Source organism: Mobula birostris, chromosome 24 (assembly GCF_030028105.1).
Source record: "Mobula birostris isolate sMobBir1 chromosome 24, sMobBir1.hap1, whole genome shotgun sequence".
Classification (NCBI taxonomy): Eukaryota; Metazoa; Chordata; class Chondrichthyes; order Myliobatiformes; family Myliobatidae; genus Mobula; species Mobula birostris.
In genome coordinates, this window is record NC_092393.1 from 31,592,096 (window position 1) to 31,616,964 (window position 24,869).

The 24,869-nt window shown below is 38.4% G+C and overlaps 1 protein-coding gene across 3 annotated transcripts in view; it reads left to right on the forward strand.

The window, feature by feature from the left end:
- septin9a (septin 9a) overlaps positions 1–24,869 on the forward strand; it is a 334,059-nt gene that overhangs the window by 187,810 nt on the left and 121,380 nt on the right. For all 3 annotated transcript variants that reach the window (XM_072242669.1, XM_072242672.1, XM_072242671.1), the window contains one exon: positions 12,286–12,933. In XM_072242669.1, coding sequence (XP_072098770.1) covers positions 12,286–12,933 — 648 coding nt within the window. The remainder of the gene's footprint in view (positions 1–12,285; positions 12,934–24,869) is intronic.

A 24,869-nucleotide genomic window follows, 5' to 3' on the forward strand; every position in this document is an offset into this window, starting at 1 on the left:
TTAATTTCAAGGAGGCATATAGAGTGTGTATAATAAATTTGGACAGGCTGGGTGGCATTTTAGACTCTTGGTGTGGTACAATTTCTACAGTCTTGAGTATTATGAATATAATTGACTTTTAAGAAGTTTAAATTTTTTTATATTTAAATAGGGACTCATCTAGCGGTAGTATTGAATGTGAGCTGATTAGTGTATCATGATATGTAATTGCTCCCGGAAGTTTGAAGATGCCTTCAAGATTTGCTCCTATTTCACTTAAGTATTTACTTAAATGCAAATAATGTAGATTCCATTTCCTTCTATTGATTTCTGTGTTGAATTATTCGACCTTGCTGACAGCTCTTCACATCTTTGTTTGTTGCAATTTTATCTTATGTTGTCAGTCTTCGAAATCTGACTTCCAAAGAACTGAAGGAGCTAGCTTTCAATCATAGGCTTTTGACTAAGGCTGAGATGTCTGTGCAAAGTCATTGAGTAAGCCAGTTGGGCTTAGCTTGGAATAAGCAAGTTGAAGTGTTATGCTTTTATTATCACTATAAGGGATCTGAGATCATATTAACTTGAAATGGTTTAGGATTTGGAAAGACATGTGGGGCATGGAATTTCAGAAATTTGATGGAAAAAGAAATGGCTTTTGAAACCATCCCAGAAAATGTAATTTGTAAGGGCCCAGTCATGAGCCCATGACTGCTAAGTGTCTTTAGCACCCAGCAAGGGTAAAATGTTTGAGCAGTAGAACACAAGTGATACTTTCTGGACTTATTTAATTGATCAGACGATGAGTCAGGGGATGAGCACTGAATCATAATAATTCTGCCTTTTTGGCCATAAAGTGCTGGCTTCCATGGAAAAAACTTGGCAAACATCCCTTCATCTTTTTAATATCCAATGTAATAAAATCAATTTGAAATTGGCCGTTAGCTTTTTACAATGGCTGAAGTGGTTAAGTATTTGTCAGGAAGCCGGAGTACAGAACTTCATGGTCCCTGAATAAGGAGTGTGATTACGGGAAAGGGAGGCATTTGAGACCAAATGTTCAAGGTGTTAGGACAGGTAAATACTTCCATCTTTAGCTTGATTAAATTACTTGTATTTCCAAGATTGCAATGCCAAACCGTAGCCCTAAAGAAAGAAGAAAAATGGGTGGTGAGGTTCCGTGGAAATGGTTTTGTTTTATCACATGTTTGAAATATTCTGCATCTCTTACAAGGGTAAAATGTTGCCAAATATCATTATGTCAAACAACCTCTCACTTAGTGTGATTGTCAGTATTTTACTTTTAGGAATGCATAAACAAGATTTGTTTCTATCTATAGACTATTTGATATGTAGGTATAAAAAAGACAATCTAATATTGTTTCCACTCTATCTTTATCCTCTCTTGCATTGAAAGCCACAGTGAACAAAACACTCTTCTGTGATTGGTTTAATTCTTTATATTCAATGTGTCATGTGGTTTTGATGTTCCATTCACCACCTGAATTGCTTTAAATACTTCTATTTTTTTAATTGTTCGTATTTTGACATGGCAATTGTCATTTCATGGTGATTTCAGATTTGGTTAAAAAAATTGCAATCTCAAAATGATACTTTATTGTTTACCTTGAAGGATCAATATTTAAAGAATCTGAAATGGAACAATATCCCTTAACTGATCCCTTAACTACAAAAAAAAGCAAAATCAACGCCCACTTGCTATTGGACACTGTGCTCCCTATTCTTCTGTGGAAAATCCTTGCTGGGAACTTCATTATTGGCATTAGTACAGCACTTTGACTTCCAGAAGCTTCTTGTTTCAGGCTGGTGTCTCATTTCATTTCAGCTTGCTGAGATGAGCAGCTTCATCAACACAAGGATTGGAAAATGCATAAATGCTGAAATAAGGCTCATCCTTTGCGCCTGATTTCTGTCTGTCTGCCAACTTAAAGCATAGCAGAACAATTTAAAGTGCTAATGTTCTACTGTCGGTATTGTGAGGTGATGGAAAGTACAATCTCCGCATAACAGCATTAAAATCTTGGTTAGGCATGGCATTAGTATAGTTGGTACTTAGGTTTCCCTGTAGAGTAGACTTTTAGGTCAGTTAAGGGCCAATAACAGTCTAGAATTTTTTTGTTCTTCAGTTGAGACAGTGTTTATAGTTTATCCCCAGCTCTGAAGGTGGTGGTGAGGTGTGGACTTGAACGGCTCCTTGTTGAGATGATATCCCACCGTGGTTTAGGTGTAAACTCCAGGATTTTCAGCAAGCAAAGATGAAAGACGTGGATACGTTCTTCATTCAGTGTAGTATTTAACCTGAAGAGAGCCTGCAGATGGTGGCATGACCTTGTGTTAGTTTTGTTTTTCTCAGTGGTCGAGCTAGCAAAGAAATATGGGCCGGCTATTCCAGCACAGCTTGTAATTTGAATTCCTCTACTTTTGGCATGAGTCTGGTATGCTCATAGCAACATTATTTTTAACTTTGCAACTTTTAGATATTGCGCGCACATTTGACTTAACTCATTTGTTCTGCTATGCAAAGCAGTCTTAGTGTGAAAACACTGGAAGTGCAGATTTTTGTTTCTGAGACTGGGTGTTGCCATTGGAATTCTAATGGATCAAGTCCAAATTCTGGATTATTTTAAAAATTGGACAACATGGGGACGAGTCTCAGCTGAGCTGTTGGTCAGGATTTTTATTTTTCCATTTTCAGGCTGTTATTTGCCTTGAAAAAGCTAGAAGTTTCAAATGGGCAAGAGAGCTGATGAAAAAGGAAGTGCTACTGAAATTATCCTGGGAAGGGAATCAAGCTACCCAATGAATTTCAAAGCCTCTACACCATGACAAACGGAACATATGTTAAAAAGTTTTACTTCGTCGGTTTCTTTTTTTTTCAAATACTTTTGCCAAGTGTTACTGTTCCTTTTGAATGGGACTGCCTGGGTTTGCCTTGTAAGTACTGGCAAGTTCCAGCATCCCATCAAGATGCTGAAGCCTTGTACTTCCAAGTACAATGCTGCCAGTAGATTTTAAGCTGGACCATTAAGTTGAACTGGGAGTTTATGGTTGTGAGAAATGCAAGTCATATTTTTTATTTAAATACCTGTATTTGTGGTATTATTTCTCAAAATATATACTCTTATTTATTTTGCAAACATATTTAAAAACATATCATTCTGTTGATAAATGATACTGCAAATGCAGATCATTAAAAGAAAAATGTGACTTGCCTTTGGTCACAACCCTATTCAATTCAAGGGTTTGTTTTTGGGAGTACAGCTGGCAGAATTCTGAAATGCAGTCCAAGACTTGAGTTTATTTTGTGGGATGTCAGAGCTTGCTGACACTCTCAAGGTAAACCCTGGCAATTCTATGCAAAGTCCACAGCAACACTCGGCAGAGTGTACATTAGAAACAAAACCAACAGTGTAGAATCTCTTAATATCTGTTCCATTTGTCCCAAGATTTTAGACAAGTATATCTTAAAGATTCTGAAACGTTGTTAGCTATAGTGCATAGCAAAGCCCAGTGAGCGTAGCTTTACCACTAGTCATCTTTAAGAGACGTCTGTGAGTGGGCTTGTCTAAGCTCCACCTTTTGTTCTAGGTCACCTAATACTGCTCAGGGTCCTGTTTCTGGGCTCCAGGTTGGCCTTGGATATGGAATTGTTTTTATCTACTGTACGTGGGCAAGCATTGATGTGATTCGGTTGCAGTTGCACTCAGTATCATCCAGTCCATTGATTCATAGAAATATTATGACATAGGAGGCCACTTATCTCTGATTCTAGATTGCTTAATGTCGTTTCCAGTCCACAAGTGTAAAGGAGAATGAAAGAATTGTTACTCTAGATCCGAAGCCGCACAAAAACATAATGATAAGCAAACATAATATAAATACATAAGATAGCTTCTATATATATGTCCATAATATGATGCTAGGCACAGAAGTGTCTGTATACAAGGTGACTGAGAGGAAATGATGGTATAGTGGTGGTGGGGGTGTACAGAGGGAGTAGAGGTGTTTATCAGCCTTACTGCTTTGGAAAGTAACAGTTTGGTGGTCCTGGTATGAATGCTTCATAGCCTTCTCCCCGATTGGAGCTGGACAAACAGTCCATGAGCATGGTGAGTGGGATCCTTCTTGATGTTCCTGGCCCTTTATCGGCACTGCTCTGTATTTACTGAGTGCCCTTGATGGTGGGTAGGCAGGTGCTGGTGTTGTGTTGGGCAGTTTTAAGTACCCATTGCAGAGCCTTCCTGTCCACTGCAGCGTAGTTTCTGTGCCATCCAGCGATGCAGCATGTTAGGGTGCTCTGTACTGCACATCTGTAGAATGACGTTAGCATTGATGTGCATAGTCCAGCTCTCTTCAGCCACCTCAAAGTAGAGGCGTCTGTGAGCTTTTCTGACTGTGTAGAATGTGTTCTAGGTCCATGAGAGGTTGTGTGAGATGTGCGCTCCCAGAAGTTTAAAACTGTTAACAATTTCCACTGCTGTGCCACCGATGTAAAGAGTGGTGTGAGTGGTGCGAGTTCTCCTGAAGTTAATAACCAATTCCTTTGTCTTGTTGACATTGAGGAAGAGGTTATTTGCCAGGCACCTTTTCTCTGTAGGCCACCTCATCGCTATTGGTGATGAGTCCCACCACTGTTCTGTCATCAGTAAACTTGACAATGCGCTTACTCATGTGTTTGGCCGAGCCAGTCATGTGTGAGCAGAGTGTACTGCAATGGGCTCAGCACACAGTCCTGGGAGTCAGCTGTGTTGAGGATGAACGGGAAGGGAAGAGCTGTTGTGCATCTTGACTATCTGAATTCTGTTAGTTAGGAAGTCCAACACCTCAGTATTGGAAATTAGCTACCTAGCTTGATTCTGTCTTCCAGCATTTGGCTCGTAGCCCAGCTGGTCATGGCCTAATGAACTTCCAAGGTTGTGTTCCAATATTTCTTATGTGACCAAGTATTTCTATCTCTGCCACCATTTCTGTGTGTTTTTTTTTCTGCTCTCTCATTTGGTCTCATTATCATGCCTGTAATCAATTAATTTAAATCCCACAAAGAATGAAAATCCTTCTTGTTCAGGCCTCTCATAATTTTATGTAGTTTATCTTCCACCTGCTGTTTTCTTAAGAAACAATACAAATTTATCTCATTTCTTTTGAAAGGTGCAGTTTTACAGTTCAGACAACACAGTTGTCCAGTGCAGTGATACTTTTTTTGTAACATGGTGATCAGAGTATGTGCTGTATTCAAGGTGTTGCCCAAATCATTGTGGATTGTGTTCTAACATTACTGCAGCTCTTGTATTCGTTGCTTTGACTAATATAGGATATCAGCCCATGTCCTCTTTTAGATAGATGGATGGATAGATATTTGATTGATCCCGAGGGAAATTACAGTGCCTCTGTAGCATTACAAGTGCACAGATTTACAAATACAGTATAGAAGAGAAGTAAGAAAGAATAAAAATGTCACCTTAAAAATAAGTTGTACAAGATTCACAAGTCAAAGACTACAAGATCACTCCCCCGGCTGTAGGTTGACTCATTATAGAACCTTATAGGTTGACTCATTAAACACCCTAATGAATTGTGCCGTTTTTTTGTTAAGGTCTCTAGACGTACTTTCCGGTTTTTGCACCAGTTGATGCCCTACCGTTTATTGTGTATTCTTTTGCTTTGTTGCATCTTCCCAAATGAACTGCCTCTCATAGACTCTTCTGCCCAACTGACCAGACCCCCTACATTTTCCTGCAATTTTAAGCTTTATTCCTTACTGTCAACCCACAGTGCAATTTGTACATAACACACTTGTTCATTACAGTCTGCTGTTAAAATGTATTACAAAAAGCAAGGAGCCAAGTAATGAGCCCTGTGGAATCTTATTAGCAACTGCTTTCCTGTCACAAAAATGCTCTTTAACCATTAGCCTTGGGTTCCTGCCACATGGCTAATTCCCCTCCACTTTGCCACTCCCTTGGATCCGATGGGATTTTTGTTTTCATTGCTTTGTTTTGACCAGCTTTCAACATGTGATTTTGATGAACGTTTGCTGAAATCCACACAAACTATATCAAGTACACCATTCTCGTTTATCCTTAAATTTAGTTCAGTCAGTCAGACAAGACTTCGCCTCAAAAAATTTATGATATTTCTTCTAGATTAATTTGAGAAACTTCTCTAAGGGACGGAACAAACTTCACTTCAATAAATGACCTTTATTCCATCCTTTAGAGTTGATTCAAATAACTTCTTTATTCCCGAGGTTGTAAATTAACTGGCCTGCAGTTAATCAGTTTATACCTTTCTGATAAACAAAAGATAATATAGTCATTATCCCCCAATCCTCTTGTGCCAGTCCAGTGATCAGGAACCTTTAAAAAAAAGGGTGCTACCTTCTCATAACAGCCTACAATATGTTTCAACCAGACTTGGCAGTGTGTCCGCTTTCAAAGATGCAAAAGCCCTTTAAACAAAGTATAAAGGGAAATACTACCCCAGTCGATAATTCACAGCTGAGCGTCGCATCCTCTTTTGTGACTACAATATATTCATTGAGGATCCTAAATTACTTCCACACATGAGCTGCCTCTTTGCACCCTGACAGGCTCTGCTCTTCATGTCTGAGTTGCCATCTTGGTCTTCATGATCTTACAGAAGAAAACCTAATGATATCTTATTTTTCTTCCCAGTATTTCCATAATCTTTTCTTTGCTTTTCTCACTTCTCTTTTATTTTTACTCCTTCCCTTTCCATACTCTCTATGACTTTCTGCTCAGGTATACTTATTTTAGCCTTGTATTACACTCTATGAGCCTTGTTTTCCAGGGGGTATATTTGGTGCTCCACCCATGTACTTTCTGGGCACATGTTCACCTTGAACCCTTTTGAGTGTTTCCCTCTGAGACTCATTTACTTCCAAGGAGCTGCTGCTGGTTCACTTGCTTAATCCTGTATTTTTGCCACATAAAGAGTTATTATTACTGTTACTGCATTTATGTTCCTAAACTTCAAGGGCAGAGCTTCCAAAACCTTTTACTTACCTCCTACCACTCTCCACGGGAAAATGCAATACAAAAATTACTCTGTTGCCCTTCATGCAAGGTATTTAATTTTAACTCCTTAAGTGCCAATTATTATTTTCCTGACCATTGCCTCAATTGAATCAGAGTCAGGTTTATTATCATTGATGTACATTGTGAACTGTGTTGTGTTTGTGACAGTAGGACTGTGAAAGACAAATAATAATTACAGGATTACAATAAAATTTAATAAATAGTGCAAAAAAGGAGTATAGCAAGGTGATGCTCATCGGTTCTTGAACTTTTCAGAAATTTAATACGGAGGGGAAGAAGCTATTCCCTAAATTGTTACGTGAGGGCCTTAGACTCCTGTACCACCACCTTGATGGTAATTGTTGTGTATGTGGCCTAGTTACACAACAATGCTATTAATAAAAACGCTGGAGAGGAGAGCTAAGTTTCATAGTTCTTTACCGGCAGATGTACAGATCAATAAGCACCTAATAGCGCATGCATCGACGTGTTATTAAAACATAAATTAGTTCTTTGTTATAATGTAGGCTATATGGTACACTCCTCCCCTTTTAATAGTGTATCGACTTTTTTTTACTGGGGCATTCTGCTAAACAAATATGTTTACCCTTAATATGCAAACACCTACCATTTGTTTACTTGGCAACTTAATAATATCAAATTATAACAAAGTAATGTAAAAATATCAAATTATAACAAGCCTTTTTTTAACTTTTGGTCTAAGACCCACTTATAACTCAAGTCTCTGGTGGGGGGGGCGGTCTTCTCTGCCTCCCTGGGTAACGTCTGTCAATAAACTTGTTTGTTTTAATACATATTTCCAAATAAAAGTCATGAAAAATTGACCTCTGAGCATAGGGAGTTAAGAAGATGTGTGCCTCCAACTTGCTAAGAGTTCTAGGCAGCAGATCACCTCCATATAATGAACATTGCTCTGTGCAGCTGTCATAAATATATATGCATCTTTGTGCTATCACTTGTCTTCCTTACCCATATCTCATTTGTTCCAACTGAGCTAATTACACAGCCAATATTCGTATTCTCCTTAGATTCCAAATAGATAGCCTGACCTTGATACCATCTCTTATCGTATATATAACTTTCCATCTTCTATTCGTGCTTCATATCTTTGTGCTGGTGATTCAGCAGGAGTGCTGGGAAGATACTCAGGAGAAGACGGAGATGATGGTCTTTTCAGAGGTTTAAGCTTATTGAGAGTTGACAGATCTTCTGTTATCTGTTTATCTATTAACAAGTAATTTAACTGTGCATGTGCAGGTTTTCGTCTTTCGTCTGTAATTGGAACAGGGTCAGTAGGTCTCCTCCTTAGTTTCCTAGTCATTATTGGCTTTACCTCCATAGAATCTCCTGTGAATTCCATTGTTAGCCTCTCATCTTTTTCTTTTTTTCTAACTCAATCTTTTTATCTTCAAATTCCTTCACTGCTGCTTTCTTCTCTTTAATATAATTCCTTTCCACTTATTCTGTCTCCAGTTGCGGGAGAAGCTCTGCATTTCGTGTTCTTTCCTTATATTGATGATCTAGTTTCTTCATTCTTTTTTGATACTCCTGCAATGTGTAACTTCTGAAGATGTCTTCTGAGAGATATCAATTTCTCCTGGTACATCTGCTCTTTTACTTCCAGCTAGTCTTCATTATCCTGCTTATTGGCAATATCTGTCTCACTTGTATCCTCTGTATCTTCATCTGAGTCGCAGCCACGGATACTGCGTTCGTCCTCATTGTCGAGCTCCTCCTCGTTGTTGTAACAGTCGACAATGGGTGAGAGGAGAGCTGTGGACATCTTCCCTGCCGAACTGCCCTCCTTTGTTGACACATCTACTGCCTTCATGGTGTGCCAATCCAACTGGATTTTCCTGAGCCATTCACATCCCAGCAACGGTGGTCCTCCATTTTTCAGTACATAGAGGTTCAGCTGTTGTGTTTTGTCTCCGTAGGTCACTGTCACTTTAATTTTGCCTTTGGGACGCACCTTCTGTCCTGTGTAAGTCTTTAGCAGTAGTTTAGTTCATTTCAAAGGTATGTGAGAAAACCGTTGTTTGTAGTCGTGTACAGAGATCACTGTTAAAGCTGAGCCTGTGTCCAACTCCATTTTCAGTCTCACACCTGCCACTTGTGGAGTGATCCTTATTACTCTTCGATCACCTGTCTCTTTCACGCTGTGAAGTTCCCAACAAGACAATTCATTTTCGTCGGAGTCGTTTTCATCAGAACTGCCTTCTTTCATTTTATGTACCTTGTTGTATTTTCCTTTCTGGGGTTTCTTGTTTCTCTGTATTTTGCCCTTTTTCTGCTGTTGACTAGCTTTGAATACACTGCCAATGTGGCCCTGTTTGCCACAGTTTCTGTGTTCTTTGTCTTTAAACCAACAGTCATCAGGGTCATGTGACATGTTCCCACAACGGTAACATTTCTTTCCTTTATTCCTGTTCAGTGACATTTTATTTGTGGCATATTCCAGAGTTTTTTATTGTATCTCAGAAGCACCCCATGCCACTGTGTCCGTTGATACTGCAATGTTTAGTGCTTTCTCAAATGTAAGGTCTCTTTCACACAGAAGCTTCTTCTGTGTGGTTTCATAGTGCATACCACACACTAACCTGTCCCTCAATGCATCCGATAGACCAGCTCCAAATTGACAATGTTCGGATAATTTGTGCAATTCAGCACATTATTCAGAATGCTTTCGTTTTTGCTCTCAGCAATGACCAGTGGTTTGGGGTTTAAATGCTGTGGGAGAGTGTCTACTATTTGCTTGAACGTTTTGTCAGCTGGCTTTTCAGGGGTTAACAAGCTCCGTAGCAGGCTGTATGTTTTTGCTCCCATAATACTGAGTAAGGCGCTAGCTTTCTTTTCATCCTTAACACCGTTAGCCTCATGGTATAACTCCACTCTTTCATTGTAAATTGCCCAGTTTTCAATGCCACTATCAAATGCTGTAATGGTTCCAATCATCGCCATCTTTGTTATGTTAATTAAGCCCCATTCTCCCCTTATTTTCCTTTTTGACTCGCGTGCCCTTTTTGCTAGTGCCACGAGCGCACTCCGTGTAGATGTGTGTATGTCGCTCCTTTTCATCTCCCTTCTGGGGCAGGTAGACCCTCAGCCCCTGGGGGTCAGCACCGGCTGTGGTGTCGGCTGGATGTGCTGCAGCTCCAACTCCGACTGTGTCTCTTGGTCTCCCGACATTCCTGACCCTGGCTGTGCTCCCGCTTCCTTTCGGACACGTGGCCTCGCTCTGCCTCCTTCACCCATTCCTTGGCTTGTTCCTTGCGCTCTTCTTCCGAGTGCCGTTATCCATTAAAACACGTCGTTCCGATACGATGTAGGTTCATTAACCTCGTCGCCAATTTGTTGTGTATGTGGCCTGGTTACACAACAATGGTATTAATAAAAATGCTGGAGACGGGAACTAAGGTTCATGGTTCTTTACTGGCAGAATCCGAACTTGGCACACACCTACAGATCAATACACGCCTAATAGCGCATGCAACGACGTGTTACTATACATAAAGTAGTCCCTTATTATAATGTAGGCTATATGATACAGTAATGATGAGAAGAGACCATAGATCACAAAACATTGGCTTAGAATTAGGCCATTTGGCCCATCAAGTCTGCTCTGCCATTCCATCATGGCTGATTTATTATCCCTTTCAATCCCATTCCTCTGCCTACCCATGTCCTAGGTGGTGAGGGTCGTTAATGAAGGTTATTCTATAAAATTATGCCTTGCGAGTTAAGTACCTTTCTCTGACATATTTATCATTACATACTTCCTCCCACAGATCCTCTAGCAGTAACTTGTGCATCTCCTGTGTGCACCGCTTGAGACTACAGAGCAATTAATTAACTGTACACACTCAGGAAGATTTTCAGAGTCCAGAAATCTGAGAGATAGTGGAGGAAATGGGTGGGAGAGCAAAATCAACCTCATGCCAAAATAAAATACCATACAGTTTTTATTGAAGTTGGGGCATAACTAAATTAACTCTGGTCTCCGTGGTAATGACAACTCAATGCAAATGTGAAGTACAAGGACACAGTACTGTCTGCTAAAGTGCTTCTTTAAAAGTCACATGCAGTAGGATTGTAAGCATTGCCAGACTGCTGTTTGCTTCAGATGTGCATTTGCGATATCAGGTTAAGTAATTGATAAACCTTGCTGACCGGTATTTTTATTAAAATAGCAGATAATTCATTTATGGGACAGGGTTACAGTTTCAAGAAAGCAGTTACTTTGAAAACAGATACTAACCTGAAAAGGAGGACTCTCAGTCATTTTGTCTGTTTGTTGGGACGTGCTGTTAATGAATTGCAGCTTCACCCTGAAACCCAAGACAGGTTATTTGGTGAATTCTTTCTCCATGGTCTAGATAAATGTTGCATGAAATCGACTTAATCTGTCAATCTAATTCCTTGTGAATCTGAGCCCTGAGCAAGAATCTATAGGTAGTTCTGCCACAACATGACAGTTGCTTTTGTAAAAAATATTGACTTTATAGAAAATCATACATAAGGCTTTTGTGTCAATAGGAAAAAAGTGTTTACAGGCTGGAGCAATTCAGACTGCAAAAGAACAAATTTACTTTTCCTGCATGATTTTCAAAACAAAAAGTGTTTTAATAGCTTTAAGTTTGCTTTGTTACTGCAAGGTAAAAGTGCTAAAGGCTGTATATTGCATTGTTCAGTAAAGTATCCAGGCACAAATATCTATAGGAGTGATTGCTTGTCAATTTTCAACAGCCTCCATGGTGAAACTAGCAGTACACCAGAAATAATCTTGTCTTTTTGATGCAGGGAGGCTATATGGAAACAGTTAATATTTTCCCCATGACTTTTTATCCCCCAAGTAGATTTTTTTCCCCCCAGCTTGTCTATGTCCAAAAGTTCACTTAAGTGGGTAGTCATGTAATGATCATGTAATCCAAGTAGTGTTTCTTAATTTATCAATTGTGTAATATCCAATTTGTGTTAAAGAAACACGTTAGAATCAAAGCTATCTGCAGTGACTTTTGCTTAACCGTGACAAAATCCTGCTCATTCCCTCTTCTCCAGCAATCTTTATCTTTCCAAACTGCAACCAAATTAGCACAAGAGCCCAGCAAATCTGGAGTAGTGTTCATAAAGAAAGATTGTCTTCATTTCTTAAAAAAAAAATTGCAAGGGCATTAGAAAAATTATGTTAGTTCAATTAATGTGCCATTTTTCTTTTCTTTCTTGCTCTTAGCTTTGAAAAGGTCATTTGAGGTAGAGGAAGTGGAGCAGTCGACCCCAAATCCCTCCGCTCCCTCGAGACGAATCCCAACTCCTCTGAGACCGAGCCCGTCACCTGGACACAAATATCAAGATTTGGGCGCAAAGTATACAGATTCAGCCTTGAGACAGGCAGAAGCACCTAATGCTAAATCACCAAAGTCTTCCATCAAGAGAATTGAAATTACTGGGCCTAAGCACCCAGAGCCAGTCTCACGGAGAGCAGAGATTTCTATTGACCTTTCTTCAAAGCAAGTAGAAGGTGCAAGTCATGGCCTCCCAAAGATTGGCCTTAAAAGGGCAGAACTACTAGGCCACAAGCCTCCTGAAACAGTTCCCAGGAGAACAGAAATTTCCGGAGCAAAAGTTCAGGACATCTCCTCAAGAAGATTGGAATCTGCAGCTTCCAAGCTTCCTGATTCCATTCCAAGAAGACCAGAGAACTTTGGATCTTCCCCAGCAGAGGTATCCCCAAAAAAGGTTGAGATTCAGACAGCAAAGCATCAAGAAGTCCCAGCTAAACAGGTGGAAAATTCGATCTCTCCCCACACTAATTACCATCAGACACAGGAAGTGCAGCCAGATCGAGCAGTTACTGAAACAAAAGTGAAGAACCAGAACAGTGAGTAAAAGTTTGAAGTATTTTACTGTTCAAGAACATGTAATCTTTTCCATAAATATACGCATGCCTCTTTTTTTTCCAGAGAAGGATTTACCACAGCTTTTCAGTATACTGTCTACTCGAGTCACTCTCTATAGGTTAGCATTTTGGTGAATCCTGCATGATGTGTCAGATCAGATGGAGGTTGGGGATTAAGCAAGACTGTGACATCAGCTATTGTCTTTGATTATGTTTGAATTTTCTTGTTCAACAGCATAGCAAAGTTTGTGCAAAACTCTTCTTATTCTTGTTTTTTTTTAAAAAAAGGACTATGCTGTTGTATCCATTGCACCCTTTAACAATGATATAACTTGTTTGAAAGACTTCTGATGTGTGATTGATATCTACAGCAGGTTACTGAAACATTGTGAGGAAGGTGCATGCTGTTTGATGCAAATATGTTGGAGTGAGTTGCCAGTCTGGTTTTATTCAGTCCTGTTTTAAAATTGCTAGTTGCTGCCATTTAAAATCATTTGAACTCAGGTGTAACTTGTTTCAACACAGACAGATGAGTCTAGTTGTAACACTTTTATTAACCTGATTTTTGGAGAATTTTAGTAGTTTGAACATTCAAAGGTTACGTTTTTCAGATTTGTAGATCATGTTTAGAGTATGTTTTTATTTTAACGATTACAAGAAATATTTGAGAAAATATTTAGCTATGAAATAGAGGAAATGTCAGGTATAGTGCCGCAATCTGATCTTTGCACTGTTCATGTTTGCTATCTATATATTGTGCTGTTTAGTGTTTTCCTCTCTAGACTCTGCTGGGCTACCTCTTCCTTCCTTTAAAAGTGACCTTCAGACAAATCAGTTTTGTTGCCTCCCTTGCCTCTTTACATAGGTTTTTGTCAAATTTTGTGTGAAAATTTACACTAATATATCCAAGAATATTTTGAAATGTTACATACATTATATCAATTAATACATTTATGATAATGTATTGTGGTGATTATAATACAATTAATTACACCGTATTTGTCAGCCTTCACCAAATACAACTTTTACAATGGAAGTATAACGTAAAAACATTTCACTTTGCAGCTAATTAAGCAAACTGCTCCTCCATCATATTAGCTTTATAAAAACACAGACAGAATATTGTTTGACAATTAATAAATGCCAATTTAACACAGGATATGAAGAGAAAAACAATTTGCTGAATATCTCAATTTGCTAAACCACAACACCCACAACATTAACTGATTAGAAACTTCTTCCTGTGAAGCAGTCGCATAAATGGCACTTGTTCATCCTTCATTTTATGAGAGGAAATTCATCTGATGAAGGAAGTGATAATTATCATAAATTGACTGATTTATGAATTCCAAGTAAGTTCCATTCATTTCAGGGAGGAGGAGATTAATATGGGGGTTGGGGTAGAAATTACAATGTGTAGTTTTGCTAAAGAAAAACTTTCAAGATATGCAGATGGAGCTGTCTGTATTGATCCTTTTGAAAGTATATGTCAGGAGCTGCTCAATTTTGGAATGTTGAATAATGCAAGGTATTATTAATTTAATAATGCAAAGTATTTCTATTTCTTGTCATAGGTTCATGATTATAGCTTATAGTATCAAGAGCGAAATCTCTGTGTAAAGATTGAGTAAAAGTTGTCTGGTTGCACTGGGCTATTTTGTCACATTGGTAAAAAAACAATGACACAGTTATTGACCAGGTTGCTTGAAGTTATATTCCACCACAATGCAATATGTAATGTTGTGGGAATTGTAAAGTACAGTGAGATAAAAAATGTGAAAACTCAGTTTAGAAATGTTAATGGTGGTGAGCTAAATATGGTTTTACTTCACACAGTGTTGAAATCCAGTCGTTCTTGATAACAAATGGGGGCAAGCATTTTGCGCTTCTCCCAGTGTGACTTAATCTTGATCTCCCTGCATGGACACCTAAATTCTGGCTCATTACAGCATTTTTATTGATTTATTTTGTTCTATCTGCAAGCAAATAAAATTCACTTTGATGTACCTGATGGGCCGACACTGGTATCCAGTGCTACTTCCGGCCTTGCATTCTAGCCTACTTTTGCAGTAAAGTTAGGTTGACTCTTTATTACTTGTTGTCAGATCCTATCTTTAAATCGTGCTCTATAAATGGGAATAAACATGTCATTGTTTTGTGCAAAGTCTAATATTATCTGGCACTAAGATTCCCTAGGAAATAATGTTGGGTCTGGTGCAATGAGAGTGTCCTCTGTGGTTGCAGGAGGTCTGGCTGAGCTGAAGGAGAATTGATCATGCTATGTCCAGCACATTGTTGTGTGCAAGTTCTTTACACTGAGGGTGGATTTCATTTCCAGTTTTGACTGACTTCACATTGAACAACCTCTTATTTTGTTTCCCAACCTATCCCACCTAATGTTCGTCAGAAAATTAGATCATAAAACATAATGCCTTTGCAAAGAAGGGAATAACTTCATCTGGTACCATAGTCAAATACATACAGCCCTAAAAGAATTGATGCAAAACCATATTGCATCCTGGCATGTTGTGAAATGGAATTCAGTAACTGAGTCATTTGTGGATGCTGCTGGTAGTAGAAAAGCACAAACGTTGGAAGATATGTGTAGAAATAAACTTTTGGTAATACCGTCCTGGAGGTACAACCAGCTATTTCTGCCCAATCAAGGCAGGATATGACTTCAAGCCCACTGTATGCAACTTGAACTACTCTTTCAAGACCATAAGAAATAGGCAGTAAATATTAGATTTCCACTATAACTATACTCCAGAAAAGTATAACAATCTACATTTACTGCTGTAAACATAAGGTCATACTGCATGGAAATAGGCCTGTGTTGAACATTAAGCACCCACTAAGCCTGCACTAACCTGATTTGATTATCTCCATAATCCCCTCAACTCCCTTCTAGTTTCAGTCACTTACATACAAACTAGGGGTAATTTGCAGTGGTCAATTAACTTCAAGTTCAAGTTTATTGTCCTGTTTGCAAAGTATACAACCAATTGAAACAATGTTCCTCTGGACCATGGTTTACCCACAATAAATATATCATACACAGCACATAAAACAAAATATTACCACAAATAAGTTAATAAGATATAATTCAAAATGCATGTGGAATGCATACATGTTAACCTAGCAACCCACACATCTTTGAGATGCAAGAGGAGAACTGGAGCATCCAAAGAAAATTTGTGGGCTCAGGAAAGAATATGCAGACTCCACAGACAGTATCTGAGGTCAGGATAAAGCATAGATTGCTGGAGCTATGCCACAATACTGTCTCCCAAGAACAATCAACCAAGGTTATTAAATGCTAGTGCGTGTGAGAGATGATTATTTTTGGCACACAGAACATGTATTGCTTGGTTTGTTCTCTCTAGAGCAGCAAAGGTGGAAAAAGTCTATAAAATTCTGAGAGGCATAGATGCAGGAGATGGTAAGAATTTATTTCCCTTGGTAGGGATGCCTTAAACACGAAGGTATTAGTACAAATTGAGATGTAGGAGACTCCCAGGTACTGTGGGTGATTTTTTTTTTGGGATATCTGCAACACTCAACATGATGATGGTGGAGCCACGTGATTTCCCAATACTTAGGAAGCACCTAGACAAGCAAGGCAGGCTACAAAGCAAATGTAGGCAAATGAGAATGTATTGAATATCCGGTGGTTGGCATGACTACAGTAGGCCAAAGGGCCTGCTTCTATGCTGCAGGATTCTGACCTCATTTCTGAGCTACACAATTGAGCGAAGCATCAGGCAAAATCTTTGATGGTTCTGTTAATGGGGAGCACACTTGCACAAGAGAGTGGATATGAAAAGGTTTCCTATTTTCTGCTATTACTTTAGCAGAATGTTCTTTAATCAAAAGTATAATAACATTGGTTAGGTTTGCTGTGGAAATAATTTTAATCCACACGTATGCTCATGAGTATCCACATATAAATTGATCTGTGCACCGCAGCAGGAGTGTGGTTGGTATAATCCCACTCTTTTGCACTAAGAGATCTACTTAGGCTTTCTCACTCACTGTGTTAATGTTGTTGGCAGTGATCGACAATGTACTTCTCATCAATTCCAGAACATCAGAGGTTACAAATTTAACCAATCAACAATGTGTCATGTGAAACTCAGATTATTTGCCTAACAGACTAGACCTAGTAAAAATATTCTGGTAATGAGCGTACCAACCCAAACATAATTGAGGGCCACGTGGTGATGCTTTTTGCCATTGAGATTCTTTTAAATTATAAAAGTCCATTTGTGCTTCTTTTATCAATTGTTGGGTTTTTTATCAATAGAGTTCAGATTTTGTGTCAATGCAAGTATTTTTTATTTATAGTACCTAAATATTTGTATTGCAAGGCTATTTGGTGGTGCAGTGCAAGGGTGGAATAATAGAATTCAGTCCTCTGAAACCAGCACTGCCCTAATTCTGGATGAGATGGAAGTGAGATGGCACCAACAACATTTTACAGACACCTCACAAAACTACTAGATACTCTAGTAGATATTCATCTTCTGAACTGCGATCACTGCTGTCTTCATCTAGTAACTTCCCTTTAAAGGATGTTCTTTTGAACCTACCAAACAATCTTGCACTTTTCGATGTAGACTCTCAAAAGTGAATGTGTGGCCAGGGTAGCCATCGTTGGGGGTGGATGCTGCGTCAAGGCGTGATAGCGATAAACGAACCCATAGTCAGCTCCATTGCTCCCTGCTGATTGAAGCATCGAGTGAGATTAAAATCATCCAGAAAGAGAAAACGAAAAGGTGATTTGTACTGTCTGCTTGCGTTTGACCGGTGTCTTCCTTTCCTTTTGCTACTACCATTGGGTGGAGCGTGTAGAAGTGTTGGGTCCCATGCAGCCAGGTTTGGGAGCAGTTGCTATTTAGATCTCGGGCTCCTGGATAGGCTTCACTTGCCTCAGTGCTAAAATGGCTTCTTGGCTGTGGACTCACTTTTGGAGGACTCTGTAGTTCAAGTTCCACGTTTTTGTTCACATTTGTTTTACTATGTGCACAATTTATCCTCTTTTGCAAATTGGATACGTGGCGACCTTGTGTGTGAGTGAGTGTGTGTGTGTGTGTGTGTGTGTGTGTGTGTGTGTTTTTAGTGAATTCTATTGTGTTTCTTTGTTTTGCGGCTGCCTACAAGAAGATGATTCTCAAAGTTGTAAATGGTATACATATTTTGGTAATACATTTGAACTTTAAGGATCTTGCTGATATTTCTGACCTCGAGAGAGCATGTGAGCACATTATAAAAAACTCTGCATCTTAGAAGCCAAGATCATAATAGCTGGAACTTAATAAGGGAGTTTAAATAATTAGCCATGTTGTAAATGTAATGAGGCTTTTTGGGAAGACATTTTCAGAGCACCTAACATAGTGTTGAATTGTCACAATGCATGTGCCATGAAGTAGAAAAATCCTGTTTCTATGGTTTTAGAGAAAAGTGATGTTTCTGTTATTTTTCTTGTAAAAGATGACTCCTGAACTCTAGCTACAATGTGTGTGTGTGTGTGTGTATGTATGGATATATAAACTAAAAAACAAGTTAAGTAATGTGTTGATATTGGATTTGCTGACCTTAAGCCCTATCCAATATAAATAGCCACAAGTACCCTCACTAAGGTGAGCTTATACTGGAACCACCCAATGTTCAAAGGCCAGTTCACTTCCCTGTTTATCCTTCAGGGCAAGATTAGCTGTCTATGCCAACTACTTGAGTGGTGGGAATCTCTTCCTACCAAGAATAAAATACTTCCAGCTAGCAAACATAATTCATTTATTTTCAGTGATATTTGTTTAAGTATAAAGCACATTTAAAACACAGTGGATTTCTGTCTTAAAACATTTCCAAGTTACAAACCATTCCTAAAACCCAAGAGATTTCCAATATATATGAGCAATTCTTATAAGCTAAAAAGACGTACTTGTGAGCCGCAGCTGAACCAGTCATCCGTTGCAGAAATCGAAGACAGAGGAATAGATTCTAACTTACCCCTGTTCTGTTATGGTTTTTGACATTCTTGGGCTATTCCTAAAAAAAAAAAGCCTAAACTGCTCTTGATATTTATACTGTCTTTTTGCCACTTGGGTGACTTCACACACAATGTGATACTTTTTCAGAAACCTCTTTAACACAAACGGTCTAAAAGCTTCTGAAGACAGAAATGTCATCTACCCCCCCACCATTTAATGCCATGAAGCTGACTTAATGAGTATATCATTCATTATCGTTACGTACCATGTCATATGACGTGTGTGATCATGGTCTATCCATGACTGTGATTGGTCTTGGCAAATTTTTCTACAGAAGTGGTTTTCCAATGCCACTTTCTGGGCAGTGTCTTTACAAGGTGGGTGACCCCAGCTATGATCAATACTCTTCAGAGATTGTTTGCCTGGCGTCAGTAGTAACATAACCAGGTCTTGTGATATGCACCAGATGCTCCCATGGCTTCGCGTGACCCTGATCAGGGGCTAAGCAGGTACTACCCCTTGCCCAGTGGTGGCCTTCAGGCTAGCAGAGAGAAGGAGTGCCATACACCTCCTTTGGTAGAGATGTATCTCTAGTATGCCACCCATAGACCAGCCATTGAATGCTGAGTGATATTATCTATCTGGTCTGCAAGTTTTCTTGAACTAAACAATTTAGTCAAGTGTTGCTTGCTTGAAAAAGGCCAAATTACATAACACACTGTTTTATACTACAACTCTTGAGAAGTCATTCAGGGTGCTGTGATCCAACCATCTGCTATAGACAGTGTGTTTGTTAGCAAAGCTGTATTTTAACTTCAAACTAATTATGGCTTTACATTAAGACTGACTCCCGTTTATGACCACCAGCTAAGCAAAGAATATTGGTTGGGAGTTTAACTCATTTAAAAACAACTGTTTGAACTTTACCAGTGTCAGCGGCTGTGTTTAGAAAGCTGAGCTTGGCAAAAAACTAAAGGCCCCTTGACCCTGGACAGTGATTATCTATCACAATCAGATACATCTACTGCTGTTATTTAGTAAAGGGAATTCAATTGACCAAAATGCATTTTCTTGTCTAAACCAACATCCATTTGTGGTAAGTAAGTACAACAACATAGTCTCTTCTTGCTAATATTTATTTAAGTGCATTATGAAACTATAATGTAAGAACTTGCTCTTTAAGTTAAAAATGTATTAAGTGATTAAGATTACTTCTTAAAAGCAGTCTGAGTACTTAACTTCTATAAGGCATAATACAATTATTTTATTTATCTAGAAAATGCTACAGCCAGAATTGAGTGTTCACTGTTTCCTCCCTCTTACATCTGCTTTATATAAGCCACCAAATGAATGAAGAATTGATCATTGAGACAAGTAGGTGGAATATCTCAAGTTACTACTAGAAACATCTGTAATAATATGTTTGATCATAAATGAATTTCAGTACAATTGACCGTAAAAGACAATAGCACCTACTATGATCCAGAACTACAATGATCCAATGTGGTAAGTGTTAAATTTGACCTCTGGACATTTCAGGAATAAGAGAAACTTAGTCAGCCCTGGCCTCCAGTTAAACTGTTCAAAGGATGGCGAGTCGCTTGAAGATTTAAATAGACTCTATGTTATTCTGTAAATCAATCATCATTGTCAAAATCACTGCACATTTTCCTTTTAAAATAAGCCTAGGTTTGTACAAAAGCAGCCAAATCACTTTTGTGTAGATCACAGTAAACCTTGACATTTCCCTGACATTTCTTCCTCTAAGTTCACTGCATTTGATTTTAATTTAAACCCTCTGTCACTTACTTTGTTGTGCATTTTCAATTAGTTAACTTCATCAAAGCTGTATAAATTGTTTTTTTAATTCTCTATAGACCAGTAAGAAGATTTAATATCCATGTGTTTTGCATTTTATGAACCTCCATAGCCTGTTCTTATAACTTGGCTAAAGTAGGAAGATTATTTTCCAAATTTCTGCCCAACAAATGTAAAAATAACATCATCTTTTCCTTGGCTGCTGGATTTCATTCCTCTTCTCTCTGCAGATTAAACCTGTAAGTCTTAAAGCTGTAACCACATGTTAATAAAAAAGTTTCACTCAGTCCAACACATGATAATGCAGACAATTGGAAGCTATGTCTTTCTTTTGGATTATTCATTTGAAGAAAATTTTTTTTATTAATATTGAACTAATTACTGGAATACTCTTGAAGCAGGAAGTACTTGAAGTAATGAGTTCACCAGCTGGGGAGTGCAAGCTTGAGAGGTGGGTCTTTAAAGTGGCCTCTTTTCCCTGGTTAGAGAAGGTAGACTATAGTAAATGACTTCAGATACAATGGGCATCAGGACAGGGTAGCTCAAATCTGATATTATGAAGGAAAAACCAGAAGTGGACAATGCTATATACAAAGCAACAGGTAGACTAGAGAAGAACATCAGGATTTAGTTAAGAAGTGGTCCTCATCAAGTAACATGCAGATGGTGTTGTGCATAAAACACAAGGATAAGATTGAAGGACATTTTTCATCTAAACCTTAACTCCTGATGTCTTGTTTGTTGTTAGTACGGTGAGCTTATGTGATGTAAACATAGATTGATGGTATAATATGATGTGTTTCTGCAATATTCAGGAATTGGTGTGGAACCATGCCTTTCATAATTGAGCTTCACAACAATGAGAAAGGTTTTCTTTCTCTCATTTTGTTTTTGTGGATTTCTACTGGATGCTTTTTTTCCTGAAACCAATAATATAAAATGTTTAAGCCAGCCTTTTTCAAACATTCCCTTTATGCTCTGTCAAAATACACGCATATTTGCAGTTTTATTGCTGGCTCAGCACTCATAAAATGCAAGCAGCACTCATCCCTGAATCAGAAGGTCCCTGAATCTATACTCCTATGTGTTACTGAGGGAAGTCCTGTATTGAATAAGGGCCTACATTTGTTTTCACAGAAGGAGGTAAAAGATTCTTACAATATATTAGAGAAAATATATCTGTGCTGGTTTTCTAAGCAGACATAGATTACAATACATGCTTATGTACACCACTTGCATTGTTTATACGCATTTCTTAAAGGAGAGCTTACTCATTGAGCACTTCCTGTCATGATTTTCATGACACTGGTGTCATTTCCTGTTTGTTTTGTGCAAGGAAGTCTTTGAAGTTTGAAAATCATCACCTATAATTTTTAATTCTTTAAGACTCTATTGTTCTTAGTCCATGGCACACTTTGGGGCTCTTTTGAACTAACAATACTAATTTCCCAGATCACTTGATCTGGGGCCCTGATGCTGTTGTTGGGTCCAACAGTTTCAGAGCATCTGTGGCACTGGGCACAATCAGGCTGCTACGTTCTCAGGGTTGGTCTCTGCTCGATATTCTCTTTGCTGTGAGAACATCAGTTTAACAGCATTGGCCTAATTCCCTGTGGGTCAGCTTGAAAGTACTGTTAACTGCTGTTTGCCTAGCAAGCTGCAATATGTGCAAAATGTGCAAGTTGGATTTAATCTTTCTTAAAGCAAGTATGTCCAAGTTCAAGATGTTATTAGATGACTTTCAATTTGCTGTTAGGATTTGACTTAACACTCTTTTCACAAAGTCCCATTTCAAGCTCACGTGGCATAATCACAAAGAGGAGAAGAGGCAGTAATCTGTCCAGGCCGATATCTACCCCTCAGTTGATTTTTTTTTTAATAAGTTAGATATTCTGAGCTCTGTCACATTGCTGTTCATGGAACTAGTTGTGCAGAAATTATTTCCATATTTTCTACACTTCACAGTCGAAGTACTTCATTTTGGGAAGTGTTCTGATTGGTAAGTTAAAGGACTGCATATATGCGTGTATGCATGCAAAACTAGCTTTCTCTTTGCAGGTCCCCATAATTTAGTGGTTGTCATAGTTATACAACCATGATTGAGATAATACTTATTATGTAAAATAGTTTATAATAAGCTTAAGAAGTATATAAACGGGGAATGCAATCTGGACGGATTCCATGTATAACTGAAAGTAGAAATGTACATACTCAATATTTAAGTGCTTTTTTTAATTGGGCAACTGCCTTTCTTCAGTGATGTGGCCAAAATCACAAAGTCCAGGAGATGGTTCTCCAGAAAACCCAAATGGCTCCCTTGAGGAGCATTTCGAGAACTCGGCAGAGCTGCCGTCTCCTCACTGCTAGCATTTAGAAGCCAGATGGAAACCCCCTTATGGTAATACCACAACTGACAGTAGTTTGGTCCAACCACGTCATTCAGGAAGGCAAATCATAAAGTGGGGTAGTGTTCAATTTCAAACCAATGTCTGCTGAATACCATAAAGGGAAAGGAATGAAAAGCCAAAGGAAGAAGATTGGGGAGCCAAAAGTGATCTAATACTTGCAGGGAACAGAATTTCCAGATTTTTGGCAGCATTAATATCTTTTCCTTGGAAAGTAGTTCTTCTTGCAACATTACTTTTCACTTTGAAAAATCACTTTAACTGTAGTTTTGTGCTTTGATTAGCTGTCAGTGATATACTTGTTTACCAAACCTTTGTAATAGTAGAACTGTTTAGGATCTCTGATGTATATTTTGCTATCTCTATCAATTATTGGTCTTCAGATTTGGCTTCTACCTAATCACCTCTTTATATTTTTTTTAATTTTAACTCTTAAATGATGTACAGACCATGGCTGAATCATTTTTTAAGCCTGCTGTCACATCAAGTGGTGATCGTGAATGGTAATTCGCTTTGACTCTAACCCTGCCTCAGTAAATCTGCTGCTGGAATTCTTTTATCTCTTCCTTTTATCCCTAGGCTTGGCTGAGGTGGTCCATGCTTTTCTAGCAAACCTCCTAATGTTGATCCTACTTAATCCTTTGGTAATCCTAAATTTTGTCACCCATCAACTCTCAGTGTACTGTTCTCTGTGGGCTTCTTGCCTGCAGATGCCTTAAATTTAAGCGCTTTGTTTTCAGTTGCCTCCAAGGCCTAGATGCACCATTCCCACCATATTCCACCTAAAGAATCTCTCTGACCTTCTACCTCAGAAATTGGCACTAATATGGTGCAGTGCATCAAGCACTGGTTCTCACTGCTATAGGGAAAAAATACCATACAAGTGAAATTAAAAACACATCCCTACCCCAAGACCTCTAGCCCAGTGTTCCTGAATATACAACATTAGTCTGTTCCAGGATCTTGACCTAGTTGGAAACTCTTAAGTCTATAATAATATTTCTTTAAGAATAATATATATTTGCTCAAGTTCTACCGTTTTAACTAATTCAGCTGAGAAAATATTTGATTTCATAATTTTTAAGAATATTTACTATCCCTATGTGCTGCATAAATGTTCTTGTAGTCAGTCTGCTGTAGATCGCCAGAAGCTAGAATCAGGTATTTCCAATATAAATGTACTTCTAAACTTCATAGTGGCATATCACCCATTTTACTCTTTCCATTTTGCTTATCTCATGGTTTCTATTTTTTCTGTACTTTATTGCTCTGTATTAGAATTTAAGTCAAATTATTCACCAGCCTAGTTATGCTAAACACACCTGTAGCTTACAATCTTTTAGAAATGTATAAAATAGTCATTGAAGTATAATATCATACACGAATGTGTGTATGATACAAGATGTGTGTAACATACAAAATGTTGACTGTTTATTCATTTCTGTAGATGCTGCCTGACCTGCTTAGTTCCATCAGCGTTTTGTGTGTGTTGCATCATACACTGTACCTCATAAAGCTTGTGATAATAATTTAACAGCATGTAAAGGTTTGATTTGCAGTGTAGGTATTATAAATCATATAGTGGTTATTGCATACCATTGACTAAATACTTTGTGAGTTGCCACCTCAAAGGTGGTCAAAGCAATAGAGGGAAAATTTACCTCCGTATCACCCATGACACCTCTAATGTTTGTTATGTACA